The 19,710-nt window shown below is 32.3% G+C and overlaps 1 protein-coding gene across 7 annotated transcripts in view; it reads left to right on the forward strand.

Moving 5' to 3' along the window:
• The window catches only part of LOC139529799 (rho family-interacting cell polarization regulator 2-like), an 80,865-nt gene that overhangs the window by 7,832 nt on the left and 53,323 nt on the right, over window positions 1-19,710 (forward strand). For 3 of the 7 annotated variants that reach the window (XM_071325707.1, XM_071325711.1, XM_071325705.1), the window contains one exon: window positions 18,459-18,518. Coding sequence is in view for 4 of the 7 variants with exons in the window: in XM_071325700.1 (XP_071181801.1) it covers window positions 13,937-14,084; window positions 18,459-18,518 (208 nt within the window). In the remaining 3 variants the exon portion in view is untranslated. Of the gene's footprint in view, window positions 1-3,256; window positions 4,357-12,805; window positions 14,085-18,458; window positions 18,519-19,710 lie in introns of those variants that run through there. The other 4 variants (XM_071325702.1, XM_071325701.1, XM_071325700.1 and 1 more) reach the window with 4 other exon arrangements.

A 19,710-nucleotide genomic window follows, 5' to 3' on the forward strand; every position in this document is an offset into this window, starting at 1 on the left:
ATTTTACTACTTAAAACACAACGCGAAGCCAATTTACTTTACTAAAGACTAACTCTTGGGAACACTTTATTTTTCATTTTACATTTGAAATTACTCTATTTTTGAACTTCATTTAAGAAAGTTTTTTGACTCTTGTTTGTCCGCAATTATTTTACATTTGTGACTAAACATAGCTTCATTTGATTAATTGTCTGTTGTTCAGCCATAATCTGACATCAGGTGTCCCGATGGTCGAATAGGGACACAATACTGGCAACTACACGTCCCGGGAGGTGTCGGCACCGACCCTCTCCGTTACAATAACACTACCATAAAAATACACCACCAAGAACGTTTCTATAAAGTTTTGAACCCTTGAATGACCTTAAATCCTATATATCCTTAACAAGCCTATGGACTGTGCAACAAAACGTTTATAGTGAAAATAGGGCACAGATTTTGGGTTAAGGAGTTATGGAGCACAATAATACTGTAAACGGCCAAACCTAATAATAATAAAAAAGATAAAGCACGCTTCTATCAAGTTTGTAACCTTTTACATGACGTAAAATTATAAGTTGACGTTCACATCAGGTAATGCAGTTCTAGCATCACGTACTGCAATATTCACATCATACACTAAAATATTTGCATCATGTACAAGCGTTTTTATTTTAACAGCACATAAGGAAAGTTTTGCATAATGTAATGAAACAACCACATCACGTAAAGACGTTTTCACATCATGCAATGAAGTTTTCACATGATGTAATGAAGTTTTCACATCATGTAATGTAATGAAGTTTTCACATCATGTAATCAAAGGTTCACATCATGTAATGAAGAATTCACATCATGTAATGAAGTATTCACATCATGTAATGAAGAGTTCACATCATGGAAAGAAGAGTTCACATCATGTAAAGAAGAATTCATATCCTGTAATGAAGAATTCATATCATGTAAAGAAGAGTTCACATCATGTAAAGAAGAATTCACATCATGTAATGAAGAATTCACATCATATAAAGGAGAATTCACATCATGTAAGCAACATTTGCATCATGTCATAGTAGTTTCTTCTTATAAGGCAGTGATGGCGTTCCATACTGAAACTACTCCAACACATAGTATGGGATAGTCTCAGTTTTGGTCAACAGCAATAATTGGACCAATTATCGAAATTCTGCTGATGGGGACCATTAATGTTATAAAATTTTACAGATAAAATTGTGGTTATCTCCCATTGCTGTAATGGAAAAAAAGCTAAAATTATTAAAATCAAGTATTACCATTTTTTGTTTTTACAAATTAGAATTAAAGAAACACTGGTTAATTGACATTATACCAATCTGATAAAGTTTTGATTTACTGAAGATATTATCCATTATGGGACCTTTCTCATGTCAAAATTTTAGAAGGGTTTTTTTGTCGAGCCTTCGACTTTTGTCGAAAAAGCGAGACTAAGCTATCCTACATTCCGTCGGCGGCAGCGCCGTCCACAAATATTCTCTCTGTGGTTAAAGTTTTTGAAATTTTAATAACTTTCTTAAACTATACTGAATTTCTACCAAACTTGGACAGAAGCTTGTTTATGATCATAAGATACATGTAGTATCAAGAAGAAAATTTTGTAAAAATAAATTCCCACTTTTCCGTATTTTACTTATAAATGGACTTAGTTTTTCTGCGAGGAAATAGAGTTTTTAAAATTTTAATAACTTTCATAAACTATCCTTAATTTGTACCAAACTTAGACAGAAGCTTGTTTATGATCATGAAGAAAATTTGTAAAAAAAAAATTCACTTTTTCCGTATTTTACTTATAAATGGACTTTCTTCCAGTTAACATTACAATCAGTCTGCAGTTAAAGTTTATAAAACATTTATTAGATTCCTAAACTATCCTGGATTTTTTACCAAACTTGGAAGCTTCTTTCAATCAAAAGACAGTATCGAGAGGGAAATTTTTATTGATGTTATCCCTCATTTTTGTTGAGTCTGCAATTAACAGCAAAAGTAGGCGAGACACTGGGTTCCGTGGAACCCTTACAAATTTTTTTCTCTTTAGATCTGACATTTCATCCTGGATAATATTAGAAGTGATAAGGGTTATAGTTATATATATATGATATTTCACATCATTTATACTTGCATGAAGATAACTGTGCAGATGTTTGCACTGAGAGGTTTATTTTTTTAGGTAAACCCCCTTTTAAACTTTGTCCTTCCATAATGTATAAGAAATTTATCAAAACATTTTCAACTTTTTCTGTGCCCATGTTCATCTGCGATTTAAATAAAATGAATATTGTTCTCATGTCTGTCTGACTGCAAGTTTAATAAATTTGGATAATTTTAAGTTTGTTAGATAAACATTTGTTTTGTTGGATTGTGGGATTCTATTTATACAGTGTCACTCAATAAAATACATGTCAGTGAAATCAAGAAGAAAGTAATTTCAGAATAAAAAAAAACATAAATCCTTCAAGAAATAAATTTTGGTTCATGATTTATTTTATTTAGTGAATACTTTGATCTCTGGGGATTAGGTATGTATAATACAAAGGCATTAAAAAATATACATATATATATGTATACAGTATAAATTTTATGTACATCAAATGGTGATGTTGTTGATAAATGATCGATATATTTTGACAATTTGGATACAGAGCAAATAACCTATCATTTACCTATTGTACTCTGAACTATTACAATAGAAATTGAAAATTGATTAGATTATAGGTATCAATTCAGGTGAAAGTTGAGGCCATATAATAGGAGAAACCTTGATTTGTTTTTAATTTATATATACATTAAAGTCCTATAAAAAAAAACATACAGCAACTAGAATAAAGACTTATATACAACTATTGAAAATTCTGGAAAATTCTGATTTACATTTGACATGTTTTTTCCTTGAATTTCAGCAACAAAGCATTTTTCTGATATATTTCCTATTTTCACCTCAGATGATATTTAAGGATTTATTTTCATTATCCAATGTCTACATCACAAGGTTTGGGAATTATATATTTATATCCAGCTCTTCAAATTTAATTTCATATAGAGGAGTTCATTTTACATGTTGACTTCATAATCTGTGCAAGATTTAAACTTTTATGAAATTTAATCATAGTTTGTCTGATATCTGCTGAGTTTTTTCCTTGAAATGTTGAAGATAAATGTTTGACATGAGATTATATAATGCTCTGGTGGAATGAAAGAGGATATATTTCTTTGGATAAACCATTTCTATTAATAACATATAAATAATAGCGAAAAAAAAATTCTATAATATTCAAAGGAAGAAATATACACTAGAAGACTTTAATAACAGGAACTTAGTTGATCATATGTAATGATTGCAACTGATATTTTTTTATGTGTTCTATTAAAACATCAATTTCTGGGCATGATCAAAGATTATGTTAAGAATCAGCGGGGGTGTTAACATCTATGGACTTGTGTGATCAGATAGCTTTTGAATTAGATATTTCCTGCATCGTTGTCAGCTAATTTTGGAGATCTCGTTGTAAGCTCGTCTTTTTTTACTGGAGGATTGAAATACTATAAAGAAGTAATCATGCAGATGAAAATAATTTCATTTGATATAAATATAATCACCAGTAATATTTTTTCGATTATATTTGCTGATAGTGCCAAGTTTTTCTACTTCAGACTTTTTTTATGAAAATAATCAAGGAAAAAGTTGATTGCTTGACTTTTTAACAAGTTTCTAGATTTAATTTTGTTTCTGTGGAAACAAAAAGGACAAAGATTGACCAGAAATCCACTTCAGCCGAAAAAACATTATAATTAGTTTTAGTATGACGGACTACTGATTAATAACTTGAAACAAGAAAAATGTGTAAAATCATTCCCAAAATAATCGTTACTTAGTGATTAACAAACTTACTTTTTATCGTTTACATCTGAAACTTATTGACACAAGGTATATACATAGCAGGAAGTATTTTGGCACTTTGTCGCAGAAAAGTATTACCCGTTCTTCGCTGTTGGCGTGCCAAAAACAACTCTCAGACAACATCTTAATTATGTGGCGTGATTTGTTAGTAATGTGAAGAAAATGGTTTGACAGAAGGAGAAATATTATTACAGATTTAAATGTTGACCACTGATTATGTGATAATTAATTTAACATACTTTTAGAGAATTGAAGCTTTATTGGAAATATAATATTTGAAATAGGGATGCTGTTATAAAGGATAGAGATGTTTTACAATTTGAATTGTATCTGCTAGTTATTCATAATGACAAGTTTAGATTGGGAAAATATTATTCCAACAGAATATTGGATAAGGCCTTACACTGAGGTGCAACAGTGTCCTCGGAATTATTCAACAATAACAGGTAGGAAGTATGAGTTATTTCCCTTCTATTGGTTTGTTAATGAACTATGTTTGACCTTTGTATTTGGTATCAGAGAGTGCAATGACCTTGTTAAAATGTAGAGTATTTTAAGACCTTCATTGAGTTTGGCTTAAAAGATTAGAAAGCTTGGTCCAAAATTGTGAGGGGTCATCTTATTCACTGAAGATCATTAGGGGGTCTCAACATGGTTTTTTTGGTTACAGATGTGCTGAGTGAGCTGGGATTTCAACCCCCCCCCCCCCCCCCCCCCCCCCCATTCATACATTGTAGTCTTGAGAAATACTGACCAATAAACATATTTCTTGGAAAAATCATAACCCATTCATATATACTAGTATTTCACAGTTGTTACAAATCAAATTTTCTACATCTTGACTTTATTTTAAACAATAAAACAGCATTTATACAAAAATCTAATCGAAAGATGAAAATTATTGACCCATTGACATATTACCTTGGTGAAATCGCAACCCATTTATATACTTTATGTGCGAAAAAATGTACCCATTCAAGCCGCACATCTGTGTATACGATCATATAGGGAAAAAAACCTGTGCCGAAGACTAACCATGTTGCACTAACTTGTAGAATTGTCAAGGGACCTTATTGACCAAAGACACTAAAAGTTTACAATGGCCCATGCATGTTGTTAAAAGGACATTATTGACTGAAGACACCAACAGTGTTGTAAAATTGTAAAGGGACCTTATTGACCCAAGACACTAAAAGCTTACAATTGGTCCATGTTATTGTAAAATTTTCAAGGGATATCATTGAGTCTTCAGGTTTTGGAGACACTTTAATATCAAAATCAATAAAAGCTTACAATGGTCCAAGTTATTGTAAAATTGTCATGGGACCTTAAAGGCCCAAGGCACTAAAAGCTTACAATAGTCCAAGTTATTGTAGAATTGTCAAGGGACCTTATTAACCCAAGACACTAAAAGGTTACACTGGTCCATGTTATTGTAGAATTGTCAAGGGACCTTATTGACCCAAGACACTTAAAGGTAACAATGGTCCATGTTATTGTAGAATTTTAAAGGGATATCTTTGAGTCTCAAGTGTTTGGAGATACCAAAAGGTTACAATGGTCCATGTTGTTAAAGAGATCTTATTAACCGAAGACACGTTAAATCTAACAAGGGTCCAGTTCATTGCATAATTGCCAAGGGACCTTATTGACTGAAGACACCAAAAGCTGACAAGGGTCCATGTTATTGTAGAATTTTCAAGGGATATCATTGATTATTTAGTGTTTGGAGACACTTTAAGGTTATAATGGTCCAAGTCATCACAGAATTGTTAAGAAACCTCATTGAACCTATTGTGGTTATGGACACGTGGAAGGTAAAAACAAATGGTCCATGTTTTCCTAGAAATGTTGAGGGACTTTATGTCCATGTTTCTATGTTTACATCTGTTTTTACTGCTGTGTGGTTTCAATAAGAAGATGTGTTATGATTGTCAATATATCAAATTCCACTCAGGACTAAGTGGTGTAGCAGTTTACAACTCTCTGTTTATGTAGACCTGCTTTTAGATACTTCAACAAAGTGCAAACTGAAAGGTAAAAAAAATTGTAAGATGGTAAATCTCAAGGAAATTCTTATCTCTGAATAGCTAATCCTATATATCTGTTATTTTGTTTTCCATTTTTTTGGAAAGGTTTGAGAACATTCAATTATATCTTTTAGAGTTATCTCCCATTCTGGCTTATGATAACCTTGCCAGAATAAAAATATGTAACAAACTAATTAAATTTTGTAAGAGACTTAAGATAAGATATGCAGTTATTTTCTTCTCTGATTCATGTAGGGTGTGTAGACCTGTCTAAGTCTATAACTATATAACTATGATATTTTAAATAAATATTAAACCAATCATTATCAAGAAGGATTGGTATCTTGTTTGTTATATTACTGTATGATTAGGGAAGAAAAAAAAGACAGGATACAAGAAAATATTTAACAAGATAAGGGTTTGAGAATTCTGGCTAAATATTGTTCAGAATTTTACTACCATTTTAGTCAATAAAAGAATAAGAATAGATATCAAATAAAATATCATTGTTTTTTAATAAATTTTCAAAGAAAGAAAGTTACATTATTTACCACGATGTTTTTGTATAGGTTCACCAGATTAGACAACAAGGACACAAAATATCTGTTAAAAACCATTAAAGGTGTCAACTTTGACGGAATCTGACCAACGCAAACATTGTTTGCTACATATATGTAAACATGACTGTGACAAGGGGGTTAGTATTTGTACATGTATCCCACACACACAGAGACATAATAGTTGATAATTATGTGACAGGTTTACTGAAGACATTGTTTTGTAGTGGCATAAATGTGCAAAAGTCAAAATTATAATGTGTGGGTCTATGTCAGGCCTATAAAATGTTCTTAATAAAATTTAGAATGGAAATGAGTTTATTTCTGAATTGAAAAATGCTTGATACCTTTTTGTAAGATAATTCTACAAATTTTTCCACATCTTAATACATTGTAGTATGAAATATTCAATATTTAAGACATACTAGTTTATAGTAAACTATCAGTTGGCTGTCTCTTTCACATACATTCTCTGTCTTATATTTCCTAGATAAATGCTCACTGATAAAAAAAATTAGTTTTGCAATAAAGAAATTAAAAAAAAAAATCATTGTTTGGTCTCTGGTGGAGTCTGTTGTTGCTAACTTATAACCATGTTCTATGGTAAAGCATGGTTAAGGCAGAATACCCAATTACATTAAATGACATCCTGGTGTATTTTAGAATAGTATATTCTGTTAGTTTGTAGAGAGACGGAAAAGGGAGAGGGTTGGGATCTCAATAAAAACTAATTAAACCCCATCACATGTCAAAGCAGGGGGGCCTTCACAGGTACCCCTGTCAGTGTGCAGTTTGAACCATGGTTAGAACCATGGTTAACCATGGTCAACCATGGTTGGTCAACCGTGGTTACAACCATGGTCAACCGTGGTTCGAACCATGGTCAACCGTGGTCCCAACCATGGTCAACCGTGGTTCCAACCATGGTCAACCATGGTTATTAATGAGTCAACCATGGTCAACCATCTCCATTAAACCATGGTTGGCCATTTTACATTCTTGTCAAATCAATCTTCAATTATCTTGAAACAGTTAGTCTACTTGTTATGGAGCCTGTATACTTCTCTTCCTTTTCGTGTCAGGACTACCAACAAATGCTAAATTGCATGAAACTCTTTAAAGCTACCCTTGCAGAAATGTTCATCCATAAAATGCAAAGCAGTTTCCACCTGCAAGAACATAAAATTTTCCACAAAGAATCAATTGTTCTTGATAATTTGTATACAATAACAGATTTTAAGGATCAAAAATGTTTTATCTTCTTTTGCAAATTTTCAATAATAAAAACACCCAACAAAATAATCATTATGAACATGTTTTTGTTTAAACAAATAATTGTACCCCCCCTTTTTTTTTGGTTTACCTTTCAAACAAAAGAATGATTGTGTAAATTATTTTACCATTGACAAAATTTTCATATTGTACAGTTTTATCAGTTACACCTGGAATTAAAAACAATTAAATATAAAATTTATGTTGATATGAATAACTGACACTGACAAAAAAAATTTAAAGACCCATTTCAGGTGGCATGTGTTCAATTAATGAAAGCCAAATCAAATACTGTAACAATTTTTACATCTTTTAAACAAAATATCAAACAGATTTCCTGTGAATGTACTTATCTGATAACAAATCTTCTTTACGTGACAACACTGCCACTGGACATCAAATCCTTCACTTGATTTTTAAAGCGCGAAATAACTTTACTGAGATCACGTGACGTTTGTTCCAAGTCATTTAAATGTTTCGCACTGAGTGAATCATTGTTAACGGTTGGTGATAATAATTGATCATGACGTCGCATGTGTTTCCGATTGGGGAATAAACATAAACAATAAAGACTAAAGATATCACTCTGAAATGTTTTCAAGTTCTTAAAGGAAGCAGGACAAGTCGCCCCACTGGCAAGTCGCCCCACACCTAGTCGCCCCACTTTTTCACCAACTCGCCCCACTTTAAAAAAAAACGCCCCAACCTGGATCACCAACTCGCCCCACTTTTTAAAAAATCGCCCCACATGTGAAATTGGTTAAATTATGTTTAATATTACTCCTGCCAACTCGCCCCACTTAATGGAAAACGGTAATATTTAGATATAAAATTAAAATATAAAAACTCGCCCCACTTAAATGAAAACTAATCTACACAGAATACAAACAAACAGAAAATTTATAATTCTATCTAATGAATGTTTGTTTAAAATGTTATTGTTATGCATACTTATGTAGATGTGCAAACATCTGAGAATAAAATTATGTAAACACACATGATTCTTGACTTATTTTATAGAAAATTGCATATATTTACCATGACAAACACGTCACAAAAATGCTGTTCCTAACCTTTTATCTGTTTTATTTCAACTATGCAGAAGAAAAGAACAAAAAAAAAAGGAAGCCTTTCAAAAATTCTCATAAGTGGGACCAATTGGAAAGCCAACACACATTTCAGTTTAATTATTTTATTCGTATGTGGGGCTAGTTTGTAGCCTTTAACTCTATTCATACTTGTACTATTCATAATCTTTTCCATAAGTGGGGCGAGTTGGCAGGAGTAATATTTACGGAATTTAACTTATATACAAAATAATATATTAATCTAGATATTATCGTTTTCTATAAGTGGGGCGAGTTGGCAGGAGTAATATTTACGGAATTTAAGTTATATACAACGGGATAACATCTTTTTCCATGAGTGGGGCGAGTTGACATTACTACATTCAACCTGGTTAATAATATAATATAAATCTAGATATTATCGTTTTCTTTCAAGTGGGGCGAGTTGGCAGGAGCAATATTCACGGAATAACATCTTTTTCCATAAGTGGGGCGAGTTGGCATTAATACATTCATCCTGGTTAATAATATATTTATCTAGATATTATCGTTTTCTATAAGTGGGGCGAGTTTTCAGGAGTAATATTAACGGGATTTAACACATTTCACAAGTGGGGCGATTTTTTAAAAAGTGGGGCGAGTTGGTGATCCAGGTTGGGGCGGTTTTTTTAAAGTGGGGCGAGTTGGTGAAAAAGTGGGGCGACTAGGAGTGGGGCGACTTGCCAGTGGGGCGACTTGTCATGGATTCTTCTTAAAATATGCCGTATAATGATAAAGAAAGGCAGATTTATGAACTTGGAGAGAAAGTCAGAAATTACGTCTTTGGAAGAAAGAAATACATCGTTAAATGACAGCGTACAACTGTTAAAAAACAAGGAATACTGATCGAAAGTAAGTTCCAACTTCCAGTTTGTAAAAGTTTGTAAGTCCCAAATTTGACCCGACTGTAAATAGCATTCTCTGCCACTATAGCTTTACTGCTCAGTTTATGTGTGTTTTAAAATGTATAGAGAATATATTGTTATTGAAATAATCATGAAAGGTCACAATTTACCTCTTGGGAAGAAAGAAATTAAAAATTGTCAATAACATTGTACCACTGAAAAAACGAGCACGATTTTTTAATATTGAAAGTCTCAAAGTAATTTACAATTTGTTATAAATTCCCATGGGTATAATCCAGATCAATATTTATTCACCATGGTCCAGGTTGTCAAGTTGACCATGGTCAGGTGCAAGACCATGGTTGTCAAATAATTTGACCATGGTTGATTAGACCATGGTTGTCAAATTGACCATGGTCAACCATGGTCAGATGTTTACCATGGTCACAAACGTGGAAAACCATGGTTAACCATGGTTAAATAGAGCATGGTCAACCATGGTCAGATGTTGACCATAACCATGGTCAGATGTTGACCATGGTCACAATCATGGTTAACCATGGTTAACCATGGTTTTCAGCACAGTCAACCATGGTTTGACCATGGTTATCAATGGTTAGCGATGGTAACCATGGTCAACCATGGTTGCATTTTGACAGGGGTAAGCAACCTTGTCAGTAGTTGTCATGGGAACTTTAATATCTTCATGCTTTTTTTGTCATTTAGAGAATATAGAATTAATGACATATATATATGATAGTTCCTGTAATTTCATTAACAACTAGTTTAGAATTGGGATAATTTAGGGCTTTGCAATGTATATAAACCTGTCTATTGCTGAAAACCTCAAGATGTCTTTTAATTATTTGTTTTGTTTGTTTTTTTTCTAATTGAAATTTGTTCTAACTGTCTTTTTATTCATACAACAACAATGTACAGTTAAATCTCCTTACAGTTTTCTACTAAAGCTTAATAAATATACGCCTTAAATTCTAAATTAGCAGTATTTCTGCCAAACCCTGCAAATTACTAAGAAAACATTACTTATAAAACTACACACTGAAATATGTTGCTTGTCAGACGAACAGCTGTTAACATCAGATCAATACATATAACAGGTATATTAAAAATGTTGTATGATATATTCAGATATTTTTTGCATCTTGTGCATAGCAGAGTTGACATCTTTCTAATAATGCCTTTTGGAAGTAGTGCCCCTCCTGTACATTTTTACCTTTAAATTTTTTGACAGGCTATTCAATTTTGTCCTTGGTCGCCTGATTTATTGATGTTTGTTGATATTCATTTAGATTGATGTATTTAAGGAAAGACCTACATTTAAAAAATTGAAAACAACAGTTTAAAAATTTCTTGCGTCCGAAGCGCTTTTCTAGATATACCTTCATCAGGAAAGCTCAAAGCCAAACATTTGAAATCCAAAGATGTATAAGTACCGAAACCGTTGAAGAGCTGTATATGTCAAAAATACCTAAAATAAATAGCCAAATTCATCTAAAGCCAACTTTGCCTGAGGGAGTTGAAACTTATAGTTTCTTAATAATTTCAAATTTATAAACGGACAATTTTAGTAAAGTTTGTTATATCATGTCAGTACCGAAGTTCTGACTACTGAGCTGATGATATTCTCAGGGACTGATAGTCCACCAGCAGTGACACTTGTAATCAAGATAAGTTGCTCATCCAGGACGGGAAAAGTGTATTCCTATGGTTGAAACCCCCATTCCTAAAAAAAAAATTAACAAATAAAAATAAGTGACAATGAACCAATTAACCCTCATTCAAGTTTAAATTTCTGTATCAGTATATGGCAATGATCCCTCATTCACAAGTAACACCCCTCCTGAATAATCTGTTTTGTAGAATTTTGTTTATTTTGTACTAAGTGTAGGGTTTGCATATTAAATTGGTTATCTTGTTGATGCTCATGTTGTGAATTTAATTGATGGAATCCTGTTCTGATGTATTACATGTTTTACGTAATAATAAAAATAGTATTTCCATGACGATTTCTTTAAACCATTGTGACATTCTTACCAAATAATTGATGATATGTATTGTGTATTGACATAGGATGAATAAAAATGAATTAAGAGTGATAGATTAGGCCCTAATTATATGGTATAATAGGTAAATATTTAGATACTTTTCCTTGTCAAGTAGCCAGGGGTGATGATCTAATGGAAAATCTATTAAAATGTAATTAAAGCTTGTTTAAATGAGCTGTGGCTTTGTTACAAATAGCTAAGGGCCCAAAATATTTAAAAGTTTGACCTCTGCATTTTAGTTTTTAACAAATGGGAAATGAAATTTTTATTTTCATTTTAGATATATATATAAGGTAAATGTCAGGTGAAACCTATTAGCTCACCTGGTTTAAAGGAATTTGAGAGCTACATGTAATTACTGGTCGTTTATAATAACCCCTTGTATCTATAGTATTCCAGTCAGACATACATTGTTTTTTTGTATTTAGAAAAAATCAGCAGAGAATATGAAAGGTCGAAATTCTGTATACTTTATAAGTTGTGACAGAATTTTTAAAGAGCCAAGGGATATTGAAAAGGAATCAATAGGGACCCTAGCTGTCACCTTTTTTTCTGGGCTTCTCTTTAACAGTAAAGTAAGATCTAGGAATTATATAGGGCCAGTGGATATTGAAATGGGAATCAACTGGGACCCTGTCACCTTTTTTTCTGGGCTTCTCTTTAACAGTAAAGTAAGATCTGGGAATTATAAATGGCCAGGGGATATGGAAATGGGAATCAACTGGGACTCGAGTACATTTTTTTTTCAGATCATTTCTCTTTAACAGTAAAGTAAATTCTGGGAATTTTAAAAGGGCCAGGGGATATTAATTTGCAAATGAGACCTTGCTAAATATATGTTTATCCATGTCAAAACTCAATAGGCGGCATTTTTTGAATTCAAAAGATGAAGGTTTTTTTTTTCAATGCCAGGTGAGCCAATATATGGTTATTCTGATTTTCTGACTTAAGTATATTGGTATATAATGACCATTTGACTTTGGACATGTGATCCAGCATACAATAGGTTCTATCTACCTGGAGTAATTACCTACAGGTATGCATGGGCACTACCACGAAACTATTTGTATGATAAAATCTTGACATGGAGGCTGGGATGGCAATTTCAATTTAACATAGTGTATAGAAATCACCCTTTATGTCTTTCAACAAAAATTTCAGTCACGATAGAAAAAGGGAAAAGCAATTAAAGTTCGTTACATTTAACCTGAGAAAACTTATTGTTACTTTATTTACAAAGTTTAATGTGATTTTTGCTACTGATACTGAATTTATTGGCAACCGGAACTTAATTAAAAATGGTAAAAAATAGTGTTTTTTTAATACCAAATATGACTAACGTTACATTCCTGTGGTAACATATGGAAGTAAACATCTGAATATAGTCTTCCAATACTTACACGTTATATAAGTTATAACAAAGGACTTCACAAACGTTAAAATATACTGTAAAATTGTGAATATTATCGTTTACTTTCAAAATAATTCCAAAGTGAGAAAATATTTATTGAAAATGATTTTCGTGCATTTAAGAGTCCACAATCAATTCAGTGAAATGATGGAGCTTAATAGTAAAGGATAATTCACAGTTCACATCTTTGAAATTAGAATTAATAGACTTTATCAGGAGGATAATGGGGGGAAATTATTTTAATGTTATAAGTAATACTAATATTTGGTTATAAGTGAGTGATTTTGAGAGGTGACAATAATTAATACATCATTACTTGATCAAGTGATTTTTGACACCTAAAGGTAAACGAACCTTTAACAAAGTGAGTACATTTCTAAACAAAGACATTCTTACCAGGGATTTAATTATATCATTGATAAAAGTATCTGTTTACATTGTGGAATTTTAATGTGACTGGAGACTGTTACGGAGACTAGAGTGCCTTTAATGGGGAGATGGAGTATTATAATATCAGTACCAAATAGGTGGAAAACATTCAAAGCATCAGACATTTTTTGAGTGAAAATTAGATATAAGTGGAAAATTTTAAATTAGATTTAGAATTTCAAAAATATATATATATTCTTGAAGAAATTCAAGAATTTGAATTTTTTTGAAATCTGAATTTTAAGTGAGACTTTCCAAAAATTGGAATTTTGTTAAATGTCAAATAATTTTAAAACTTTGAACTATTAAAATGCAGCGTTTGAGAGACGAGAGCAGGTTAACCGACTTACACCATTCTCCTAGCATGAAACAGAATCGGTTAAGAATATTCAAAGGTGTAAAACGTTCTGTCACATTCAATTTAGGACAAAATTTACCAGTCTCTGCTGCAAGAAGAGGTATGTTTGTTACATTTATTGTGGGACACAAAAAAAGAGGGATGTTTAATTATCATTTACTTATATTGTTCTGCAGTTATCCTCTTTTGATTACTTGTATTAGTATATATTATAGTTTAATATTATATCTAAATATATGAGCCAATTAACTTATCTTTCATGTGAATCCCAGAAATATATCACATCTGCAAACTTCCCAAAACTGTAAAGAATGTAGGCACAAGAATACTCAATAAATAGCTTTAGCAATGTTTAGTTTAATTTTTAATAAAAAAAAGATAAGCGGTTCTGTGAGTGCAGCCTATGAGGAATATTAAAATTTTCTGGAGGTAACTTGGTTTAATTTTTTTAAAAGAAGCAAGTATATTTAATGGCTAATTTGGCCCAGCAAATTCTTCTTAAAGAAGAGATCAACTTATGCAGAGGTTGATTTAGAGGGGAGGGTCAGGAGTCCAAACCTCTTTTGGAGGCTACATATATAGTTGATGCATAGAATTTTAATATGTCACATTTTAAACTTTGCTTATTGTTTTCTAAAGCCTGCATGGATCTGTTATGTTAATATTAGCTTATTCTTGATGACACAATTTGATTGTTACATCATTTAGTATGAAGTTGTAGTTTGATTAAATGTCTTATTTGTTTTGGCAAACGTTTGGAATTTACAGAAATATTTAGGCTAAATTAGTTAGAGAACATCTTTGCATTATGTTTTTGGTGGTTAGTTGTCTCATATAAAATTAGCCATTTCTCCTTACTTTTATATACATACAATGCCCAACGGGGGATTTAATGCCATCAATTATATATTACAAGATGCACTTCCTGTGCAAATATCATTTTAGGTGTGGGTTGAGCTGCATATCATTTATCATTATGACTGAGACAAATAGTCAAGATTGTTTGGAATTTTGCAGTTTTACTCAATTGTTATAGTTATTTGAGGGCTTAAAAAACAAGAGCATGAGTTTTATATTGCCTCAACCCTATGACAAAGCTCAATGACTTTTTACAGGGAATGTGTCAAAGAGACAACACCCTGTCCAAATAACAGAGAATTAAACAGCCCCAGGCCAACAGTAGGTGTTCAACGCAGCAAGAAAATCAAGCACCTGGAGGAGGGCTTCATTTGGTATCTAAACAATAAATTTAATGGATGCAATATTTTTTTATTCTCTTAAATGCTCTACAGCACCAATTTTTTTGTTGCAATGAGACTGAAATAAATTGTTCGACAGTCAGGCTCCATGGAAATGAACTTTTGACAATCTCAAAATTAAGTTATTGCCCTTGTTTAATGGTGTCATGACCTTGACTCAACTTCTTATAATTATTGGTTTGTAACCTGATACAGAGGAAATGAGACAAAAAAATAGAAGTTTTATTTAAAATCAGTACATATAAACTACATGTAACATAAGCTCTGTAGAACTTTTAACTGACAAAATTTTATTATCTTACCCAATTTAATCAATCAAAATTCTGTTTTCTTATTTCCCATTATATTTTATTTTAATATCAAGTGTTTTGTATCGACTGACTTGAGTTTGACCAGCTGTTACACAACATCATGAGTAAGCAAAATAAACAATAATAGCCAGGTCTGTCTCAGCCAGGTACCAGAACAATAAAAACCAGGTCTGTCTCATCAAGGTACCAGATAGTGAATCAAACAACAACTTATTAAATTTTTATTAAATAAACTTTATTTTCATACATGGTTCATTAGATAAATCTGTTTGATACCCAGGGTACAGAGTTCAGTCACAGACATTCCTGTATACAGTATTAATACAACAGTGAAACCTGTTGAAAATCGGAAACAGTTCTTAACAGGGTTGCATTCAATATCGTAGTGCTATGTATATTTTTTTCTACTGAACTATAGCTAGCCTAGCTGCTATCAATATCTATGTAGCAGCTAGGCTAGCTACAAGTTCAATAGTCATAAATCTCTGTAGGACTATATAGCTGCTATGATATTGAACGCAACCCTGAACTTTCCTATCAGCACTTTCAGTGATAAATTATTTCATACTTAAATATGTGGAAACTGCAGGGGCGGATCCAGTCATTTTAAAAAGGGGGGTTCCTAACCCAGGACAAAGGGGGTGGTTCCAACCCCCGGAACCCCCCCCCCCCCCCCCCCCCCTTCTGGATCCGCGCCTGAACTGTTCACCTGTCTTATCTGAACAAAGTTTTCAGTTCAGTTTAATCAGATTTTACTGTAATATTAATTATATATTAAAATATTTCAGATATACCAATCACTGTCAGCTTAACTTTCCTGGTACTTTGTTTACTTTTCATAAAAACCTATTTTACTACTTATATTGTGATATTAAACTGATTTATACAATATATCATTATTTTTGCAAATAACAATGTGACCCTGACTTTTATTATTTTTAAGAAAATATGTTTATTTAGTAAACAATTGATTTAAATGAATGAATATTAACCACACTAACCACATAAGAGTGGGAAAGTCTTCCAGCTTATCATATGACAGGATTGATAGAATATTTAGGGAAATGATTGTGGTGTTTGATTGACTTAATTGAGTCTTTGTGGTATTGGATGCTGTCAATTTAAATTTAAGGAAGAGAGAAGGGTGGTAGTTGGACACCTATTTTACATGCCAATAAGATATTTCACCAAGGAGTAGTATTTAAGAATATGCAAGTAAAGATTGTGTAATAAACGTAGAGTTAGACAGACAAACCAACAAGACAAGTCTGTAAATATTTTAGTTTTGTTTATGAAATTTTTGAAACTAGTGTTATATATAGGTTAGTCTTATCTCTGTACAGAAAACCTTACTAAATCTTCCATGATCAGTCAGGTGTATTAATTTGTTAATTACACCTGTCAATCATCCTCAGGTAGATTCCTTTGATGTCTGATCAGGTAATGATCCTCTTCAATGGAGATTGATACAGAAAATGACACAGTGTATTGGCTTGTTTTGATACATAATTCATTCACCCTATTTAACCCAGTTGAATTTGCCCATCCAACCAACCAACCATGACCCTTCATACCTAGGCATTATAAGATTCCCATAGCCGCTTTTGGAATATTGGCTTGTTGCTTTCTAACTATTTTGATCTGAGTGTCACTGATGAGTCTTATTTAGAAAAAACGCATTTCTGTCGTATCAAATTATAAACTTGGGTAACCTTTGATAACTATTGCATGCTGCACTAATGTATTTCAGCAGTATTTTCAGTTAAAGAACACAATGAGTGCACTTCCCTAACCAAAACTTGGGAAAAGTAAATTGTTTTATTTCTTTTTATCTGAGCATAACTTGAAAGTTATATTTTTGGTTATCTGACTTATGATTTATAGGCAGTTATCATAGGCAATTTTTCAGAGTCAAGGGCTTGTATTGTTTTTTTTTTCTCACTAAGTTGATTGACATTATGCCTCCGGATGTGGGAGTTTCTCACTGCATTGGAGACCTATTGGTTACCTTCTGTTGTTGTCTGTTCTATGGTCTGCTTGTTGTCTCTTTGACACATTCCCAATTTCCAATCTCAATTTTATTAATCAAGTACATGTATATCCATGTTAATTTGAATAGTAAATTTGGTTGATAAAAATTTTCCTGTATTTTTAATTTCATGGTTTGCCAAAATCTACAGCATGGTGTAAGAATTGTAATAAAACTTCAAGATCAATAAATATAATCTGGTGTGTGGTGCAGTCAATCTAGCATAAATTTGACCCTAACATTGAAGTAATAAATGCAACATACGATTTTTAAGTATTAATCTTGAGTATTGTACCCCAAATATACACAGAAAAAAGTCCAACAAAATCTAACTTGAGGAAAACTATAAACTCATAATTTTAAAATTCCTATGGAGGTTTGCATTGAAATGGGAGATAACTCTGCAAAGAAGACAGAAATATCAACAAAAAAAACTGATACAAAATTATAACTTTACCACTTATATTCAACAGAATGTATTAGTTCTTGATATTTTAGCCGTCTTTAGAGTAGAACAAACAACTCTAAAAGTGTTTTCATATCTTTTTATCAAAAATGTGCAAAAAAACTAAATTAAAAAAAACATTACACTTAGGTTTTGTACATTTTATGAGCAGATTATATTATATAGTCAAATACGAACTTATAACACCATCAAAGTATCATACTTTGCATGAATTATAAGAAAATCAACCAAAAACTGAAAAAAAACCTATGTTGAGTAATTCAAAGTATTTTTCATATACCCCCTCATCCACTTTTATTCCCCTATTTCGACCTCATTGTTAACATATAGACATTATAAAATAATATTAACAAGAGTCAGATTATATCATTGGCAATTTATTATAAACAGTACTTTTTATCTTTTTCAGGAAGAAGTATTGGCATTACAAGACATTCCAGTTTTCTTGGAGGAGGATTTGGTCGAAAGGGTAAGAGTTTATTCTTGAAAAATATATTCACTTGAGGACCAAACTAATGCATTCTTTCTGAAAGGAGGATTTGATAGAAAAGCTACAAGTTACTTTTTTCAGGACAATTAATATGATAAGAAGGGGATTTTTTATTTCCCTCACAAGGAGATTTTGATGGTCATTCTTCCTTTGTACTTCCCTTTCCTATTTTTGAATTCATTCGGTAAAAATTAAGGCTTGATTCTTATGTTTTATTTTGCGTTAGTTGGGATTCCAGGCTTTTTTTTTTCTTTCTTTTTAAAAATTATCCCAGTTTTTTAGCTCACCTGGCCCGAAGGGCCAAGTGAGCTTTTCCCATCACTTTGCGTCCGGCGTCCGTCGTCCTGCGTCCGTCGTCCGTCGTCGTCCTGCGTCCGTCGTCGTTAACTTTTACAAAAATCTTCTCCTCTGAAACTACTAAGCCAAATTTAATCAAACTTGGCCACAATCATCATTGGGGTATCTAGTTTAAAAAATGTGTCCGGTGACCCCGCCAACCAACCAAGATGGCCGCCATGGCTAAAAATAGAACATAGGGGTAAAATGCAGTTTTTGGCTTATAACTCAAAAACCAAAGCATTTAGAGCAAATCTGACATGGGGTAAAATTGTTTATCAGGTCAAGATCTATCTGCCCAGAAATTTTCAGATGAATCGGACAACCCGTTGATGGGTTGCTGCCCCTGAATTGGTAATTTTATGGAAATTTTGCTGTTTTTGGTTATTATCTTGAATATTATTATAGATAGAGATAAACTGTAAACAGCAATAATGTTCAGCAAAGTAAGATTTACAAATAAGTCAACATGACCGAAATGGTCAGTTGACCCCTTAAGGAGTTATTGCCCTTTATAGTCAATTTTTAACCATTTTTCGTAAATCTTAGTAATCTTTTACAAAAATCTTCTCCTCTGAAACTACTGGGCTAAATTAATCCAAACTTGGCCACAATCATCTTTGGGGTATGTAGTTCAAAAAATGTGTCCGGTGACCCGGCCATCCAACCAAGATGGCTGCCACGGCTAAATATAGGACATAGGGGTAAAATGCAGTTTTTGGCTTATAACTCAAAAATCAAAGCATTTAGAGCAAATCTGACATGGGGTAAAATTGTTTATCAGGTCAAGATCTATCTGCCCAGAAATTTTCAGATGAATCGGACAACCCGTTGA

Source organism: Mytilus edulis, chromosome 7, assembly GCF_963676685.1.
Source record: "Mytilus edulis chromosome 7, xbMytEdul2.2, whole genome shotgun sequence".
NCBI classification, from domain to species: domain Eukaryota; kingdom Metazoa; phylum Mollusca; class Bivalvia; order Mytilida; family Mytilidae; genus Mytilus; species Mytilus edulis.